Source organism: Salvelinus alpinus, chromosome 26 (assembly GCF_045679555.1).
Source record: "Salvelinus alpinus chromosome 26, SLU_Salpinus.1, whole genome shotgun sequence".
Taxonomy (NCBI): Eukaryota; Metazoa; Chordata; class Actinopteri; order Salmoniformes; family Salmonidae; genus Salvelinus; species Salvelinus alpinus.
Window position 1 is genome coordinate 10,223,144 of NC_092111.1, and position 6,933 is coordinate 10,230,076.

General features: G+C 39.3%; 1 protein-coding gene across 1 annotated transcript; it reads right to left on the bottom strand.

Annotated features, from left to right (window-relative positions):
• Nucleotides 1–654: 654 nt before the first annotated feature.
• LOC139554653 (proteasome subunit beta type-8-like) lies at nucleotides 655–6,206 on the bottom strand. The gene is made up of 6 exons (XM_071367646.1): nucleotides 5,604–6,206; nucleotides 4,907–5,060; nucleotides 4,589–4,700; nucleotides 1,490–1,619; nucleotides 1,108–1,312; nucleotides 655–992 (listed from the first exon to the last, which is right to left on the bottom strand). Exons 1-6 carry the CDS (start codon nucleotides 5,742–5,744, stop codon nucleotides 904–906), a joined length of 831 nt encoding a protein of 276 aa, XP_071223747.1. The 5' UTR covers nucleotides 5,745–6,206; the 3' UTR covers nucleotides 655–903.
• Between the last annotated feature and the right edge of the window lie 727 nt (nucleotides 6,207–6,933).

The following is a 6,933-nucleotide window of genomic DNA, read 5'->3' on the forward strand; positions in this document are numbered from 1 at the left end:
AAAGAAAACATTAGAAAAAGGAGAGGCTTTATCAGACATGAACAGCAGCTGAGTCTTGGGAGTCTTTACTCACTTCTGTCGGATCTATTAGTTTACTGTAATAATTAATAGCCGATTCCTTATCTCCAGTATCTGTCCATCCTGCTTAACTAGTGTCCATGTTCTTCTTATTGCTCATGCCAGATTCCAATATTCAATGAAAACCAGGACACTGGTGTACGCCACAGGATCTTGGATGAACATACAATGCTAGTAGATTACAGAATAGGTACATATACTATATCAGAACCATAACATCAGTTCTCATAAATGTATGGCTTTGCCTGTGTCACGTACCCTTTTCATACTATCATGCCGACCTGAACTGTTTAGGCTCAGATATTTTCTTTTCACATTGTCCTTTTCAGAATGGTTCCAGCATCTATGGTGGATGCGTAACCAGATGCATAACTAGGCCAGTGCAGTTCAGCTCAGTTTGGTTCAGCTCAGTAGTATGAAAAGGTTATTAGACCTATGGAGGAACAAAAATGTCATGTCAGCCCTGTTTTTTCCAAATATCTGTAAGTGCCAAAGAGTTTATTATTTAAAAAATTATATTAAGTTCTGTGCCAGAAGAAAATGTATTCTAAATGTGAACATGTATTTGAAAGACAATTTGAAAGATTTAATTTATTTCAATATTTGAAAGAAAATAATTGTCTTATACACATAACCACAATAAAAAATTCCTATGACAGTTCTCTAAAAAAAAGTATTTTATTGAAGACATTGACTGCCATATGTTGCCTGAGAGAAGGTCATGGCATCCATACATACTTATTATTTTACATACTTATTTGACTATGTTCATGATGTATTGTATGGTATTGATGTGACTGTGAATATAGTTAGAATGGGCCAGATTCACTTCTTCTCATTGGAAAAGCGGTGGTACAGGTCACCAACATCCTCTTGAGAAACTTTAATCCAACCAGTCTCTCTCATGTGATACACTGCAAAGAACAAAGACAAAGTCAAACACACACACACCCACCCACGCACACACACACACACACACACACACCACCATCACCACCATTATAAAACAGGTAACAAGCTCAGACTTACTGTTGACTGTTCCCCCAGAGTAAGCATCCCTGTGTGTAGCATGAAAGATGGCCCTCTGTGCCAATTCATAGGCTTCTGGAACAGACAAGTCATAACGGTAGCCACTGTCCATCACACCATAGGCATAGGTGTTACCAGACCCAGTGGAGAACATGTTTCCACACAGTCTCAGGCCATTGTCATCAACGTAATACAGCCCAGGACCCTGCAATCATAAAAACAATAATAATAATCATGAATGTCTATTAGTAGCAGGCTGACAATACAATTTCAACTAATGAGTGTTTGTTAATTACCCACTAAAAGAGAAAACTTCGTAGTCAAAACATCTAACACTGGGGTACACAAACCTAGCAACCTGAAAGGCCTAACTTTAACTTGCCTTCTTGTCCCAGCCACATATCATTGTGCCCATGGAGAGACCCATCCCTCTGTAGTTGACCACCATGTTGGCAAGGAGCTTAGAGGCAGCAGATACAGAGATCCTCTCCTTGTTCCTCAGCTTGTATATCCTTAAATGAAGTGAAGGGTTGAGGGAAAATTGAAAAATATACACTCCTAGAAAAAAAAGGTGCTATCTAGAACCTCAAAGAATTCTTTGGCTGTTCCCACAGGAGAACCCTTTGAAGAACCCTTTTTGTTTCCAGGTAAAATCCTTTTAGTTCAAGGTAAAACACTTTTAATTCCAGGTAAAACACTTTTAAGTTCCATGTAGCTTTTTACATCAGGGTTCCCCAACAAGCAGGCCCACGGGTGGTTTTATTTGCCCCCCTAATTTTCTTAGCAAAAATTAAACAGATATATATTCTACATAGAACAGTGGAGGCTTCTCAGAATTGGAAGGGGAGGACCATCCTCCTCAGTGAGTTTCAGAATTTTTTTTGTGAAACATTTAAAAAAAAGTGAACTATACAAAATATATTCATATCACCAAATCATTTATTAAAACACCCTGTTTTGCAATGAAGGTCTACAGTAGCCTCAACAGCACTCTGTAGGGTAGCACTATGGCGGCAGGTAGCCTAGTGGTTAGAGCGTTGGGCTAGTAACCGAAAGGTTGCTGAATCAAATCTCAGCTCTGACAAGGTAAAATTCTGTCATTCTGCCCCTGAACAAGGCAGTTAACCAACTGTTCCCATAGCGCCGAAGATGTGGATGTTGATTATGGCAGCCCCCCGCACCTCTCTGATTCAGAGGGGTTGGGTTAAATGCAAATCCAAATCCAAATCAAATCAAATTCTATTAGTCACATACACATGGTTAGCAGATGTTAATGCGAGTGTAGCGAAATGCTTGTGCTTCTAGTTCCGACAATGCAGTAATAACCAACAAGTAATCTAACCTAACAATTCCACAACTACTACCTTATACACACACAAGTGTAAAGGGATAAAGAATATGTACATAAAGATATATGAATGAGTGGTGGTACAGAACGGCATAGGCAAGATACAGTAGATGGTATAGAGTACGGTATATACATATGAGATGAGTACTGTAGGGTATGCAAACATAAAGTGGCATAGTTTAAAGTGGCTAGTGGTACATGTATTACATAAAGATGGCAAGATGCAGTAGATGATATAGAGTACAGTATATACATATGAGATGGGTAATGTAGGGTATGTAAACATTATATTAAGTGGCATTGTTTAAAGAAGACACATTTCAGTTGAAGGCATTCAGTTGTACAACTGACTAGGTATCCCCTTTACCATGTTGTAGCTGGAAGACAGCTAGTTTCCGTCCTTCTCTGGGTACATTGACTTAAATACAAAACCTAGGGGGCTCATGGTTCTCACCCCCTTCCATAGACTTACACAGTAATTATGACAACTTCCGGAGGACGTCCTCCAACCTATCAGAGCATGAACTGACATGTTGTCCACCCAATCAAAGTATCAGGGAATTAATCTAGTACCGAAAGCATAAGCTACAGCTAGATAGCACTGCAGTGCATAAATGTGGTGAGTGGTTGACTCAGAGAAAGACAATAGTTGAACAGTTTTGAACAAATTAATTTCTTAAATAAATAAGGGGAAGCAAGAGAGAAAAAAAGAGATAGCTATATTTCATTTTTTTCTCTTTCACTTACTTAGCTAGGGAAGTCAGCTAGCTAGTTTAGCTTACTCAAACACCCTGCTCAAACAGACAGGGATGCTCTGTTAGCTAGCTGGCTATGTTTATCCACCACTGGAACTCCAAGTCAGGGTAAGCTTTTGGTTTTATTAATTTATTCCCACCGGGGCCTGCCGGTGTAACTGATAAACTGCTTGCTAACTGTACACTATATACATGATTGTAGCAGGTTTAGTGACGCGTTCGTTCTAGTAGCTATGTTGAATTGACGTTAGCTAATATGGTAACAACAATGTAGGCTGTGGGTAGCGGTTATGATATGAAGGTTTGGCTTGGAAAGGTTTTGTCGCCTGGTCACAGACAGTTGATGTGTTGTGCGCTGAAATCCACAAGCGAAGGGAAAAGGTGAGAGGAGGAGAGTGAGTAGATGTGTGAAGGAATTATCCAACGATTAAAGGGATCATGCTGTTTTGTTTGTGGCTACTATGAAAGAGAACTGTGTTTGCGTGTGATCAGGGGTGTATTCATTCTGCCAGTTCTGTTGAAAGAAAAACTTAAATGGAAGCAAACGGAACGAAACAGGGATAAACATACCTGAATTTGTCCAATAGAAACTCTAGTTTGCAACTGTTGGACTAAAGATGACTCTCTAGATAAGCTAGATGCAGGCAAGATTGTGCAAGGCGGTATTGAATGTGTCAATGTCTGTCACCTTGATTATTCACATTTATATATACCTGTGCACATTGAACTGGGTGAATGGAATATGAATGACAGTCATCCAATATACTGTAATAGAAATAAGGCCATGCTAGTAAAAAAAAAATCGTACTCCCTAATCTTAAACAGCACCGATCAACACTGATATAGAATTTTCATTGTTTCACATAAAAGATTGTAAAAACACCAGGAAATTAGCTACAAGTGATTTAAATTTGGAAATCTGTTCCCAAGTATTCCCAAGCATAATAGAGAAACACGTGATGGTATACAAATGCAATGTTTGAAATGACTATGTTTTATTCAAATATAATATAAAATATTATATATGTTCAACATAAAATAGGCCTGTGGCTGAATCTAGTTGATCATCCCTGCTTTACAGAGTTCCACCTGGCAACAAATAGCCTTCTACCTAGAACCAAAAAGGGTTCTCCTATGGGGACAGCCGAAGAACCCTTTTTTCTAAGAGTGTAGGATGGAAAAGATAGGTACCAAATAAAAGGAAATTAGACAGCACCCATCTTTCCCATTGTTTTGGGATTGAGGGATATAGTTTGATTAACAAAACATGGGACATGGACTCAATACTAGAACACAGTTGAGTTTTGATGTTTAAAAATGTCTAACAAGCTTTGATTTTGGAGTAAGCCATCACTATAACGTGACCATCTTCTCTCACCTGCATTCCTTGGCCAAGACTCTCTCCCAATAGACACAGTCGGCAGCACTGCCTGACATTGTCCCAAGTAGAAAGGGGTTTATCTCGATCACCTTCTTAAACATCTGAGTGCCTTAAACACAAAGGGGGGTTATTCATTACACATATGCCACAGTAGATTCACAAAACATACTTGTTCTTTATTGTATTTGACCATCTCTCTCTTCCATACTCAATGTTCTACCCCCTCCCTCCCTCTATCAATCACTCCATCCAACTAAAATGTTTTAAAACTTATATCCAAGTGTGTGTGCTTGTCTGTGTGTGTGTATCACTTACTGACGTAAGATCCTGCAGATGCTCTGGAGTCAACAGCCACCATCACCCCATGCTGGAACTTGAACGCCAGAGTAGTAGTGCCATGCTCCAGGTTGATCTTCACCCCATCCACCCCTTCCTCACTGTCAACCAGAGGCCTAAGAAACTCTGCTGGCTGTGGAAACACAGTTGACAAAGTAGATTTTGTAGTCAAAAGCTACTAGATATTGTCATTGTAATGCACACATAGGGCTGACTCGCATATTCCGATTGAAGTAGCTAATCCAGCAGAAGGTCTAGGCCTTTTATAAACTTGTTTCAATATTTTCTATTGCCATTTTTTCTATCATGCATGGTCATTAGTCTAACAGTAAACCTACATATTTGACCAAGCTTACAATCCCAGAACCACTGGTGAAAAACAATCACAGAACCGCTCATTGCTATATGAGCCATGTTGTTCCATCTCCCATCAAGTGGGTCACGTTAAACGTTATTGGCGCGATGTGTATGGTGTTCGCCTCCCTGCCACTCTATTACATTACTACTACTACATGAATGAATGAAACATCTGCTTCCAATTACTTTGACAGATGTAAAGAACTGCCAGGTAAGCCAATTGGTTATTCAAAATTATGTTATCTTGTAAACTCAACCATCACCATAGGAAACAGCTGAGGTGACAAATCCCACACGCGAATAATCAGGTGTTACTTACATCAACTCCAACGGGTACCGCCAACTCTGGTGTCTGAGAAGCGAAATTGAAGTGATTGGCTTTATCCACCGACGCTCGTTCCGCGTTGAATCCGTCCTCTTTAACCCAATCTGATATCCCGCAAACGTCGAGAAGAGCCATTTTGTAGTATTCTGAAGCTACTGAGTTTCACTGTTCCTCCGCTTTGAAATCGAAACTGAAATGTTACTGCTAGGCTATTAACACCATGAAATGAGCATACGCGCAACGGTACTTTGTTATGCCTTGGTCTCCAAATGACAGGTCTCCAAATGGCTTGTTCTTGTTAAATCGTAACAATAATGGGTCTCCAAATGGCTTGTTCTTGTTAAATCGTAACAATAATGCGTAAAGTAAATCTCAAATTAGAAAGAGATTGAATTACAACCTACGTATTTTATAGATGCAATGCATTTTTCTTGGCTATATTTCAAATCTTATTTGAGAGCTGCACTATAGTGGTTAATCATAGACTAACTATGTTGGCTAGGATTTGACTTCTCCCACGGGACAGTGCCCATTCACCCCATTTCCATACCTACCCGACGTGTGCTCTGGCCTATGCCAATACCTAGACGTTGCTAGGCAGATCACTGCCATTCAGGTTACCTACCTGTAACAATTTACTTTTAACATCCCATCAATAGGGTGGTGTGGTGGCATAAAGTTGTCTTAAACAACACATTATAATTTAAAAAAATGTCTCTGGAGTGGTAGTGATGGAGGGGAGGGGTGCAAGTGATTTTATTGTTTTCATAATTATAAATATGTGTTGATAAAACCTAATATTAGCACCATAAAAAACAACAGCCTATGCCTTCATAATTATTCCCTTCCCTATCCCTTCTCAATTATGGCAGGGATATGTCTAGTCAACATGTATAGAATAAAACACAATAAAGGACAACGGCTGTTTGAGTGTTGGAAGTTGCACTGCCTCCAAAATGGGACTTGCCTATATGGCAGTTATAGAAGAACCTGTCAGGCAAGGTGTGACTGGCAAAACAACTATAAAGCAATCACAGATTAACCAGTCCAATGATTTTATCTTTCCAGTAACCATTGATTTACTCAGGTAAAGGATCACATTTTCTAACCAACCAGAAATTTACTTTTGTATGATGTCATATGTTGTCATACAGGGTTGTGGTTCCCATGTTGATTCAGTGGCTTAGTACTATTTTACATTTACATTTACATTTAAGTCATTTAGCAGACGCTCTTATCCAGAGCGACTTACAAATTGGTGCATTCACCTTATGATATCCAGTGGAACAACCACTTTACAATAGTGCATCTAACTCTTTTAAGG

Excerpts from the sequence above, each read along its gene's own strand:
- LOC139554653 (XM_071367646.1), bottom strand. The coding sequence starts at position 5,744 with ATGGCTCTTCTCGACGTTTGCGGGATATCAGATTGGGTTAAAGAGGAC. Across the intron at positions 1,313-1,489 it reads TATGTGGCTGGGACAAGAAG|GGTCCTGGGCTGTATTACGT; the intron begins GCAAGTTAAAGT and ends TTATGATTGCAG. Across the intron at positions 993-1,107 it reads CTCTGGGGGAACAGTCAACA|TGTATCACATGAGAGAGACT; the intron begins GTAAGTCTGAGC and ends TGTTCTTTGCAG.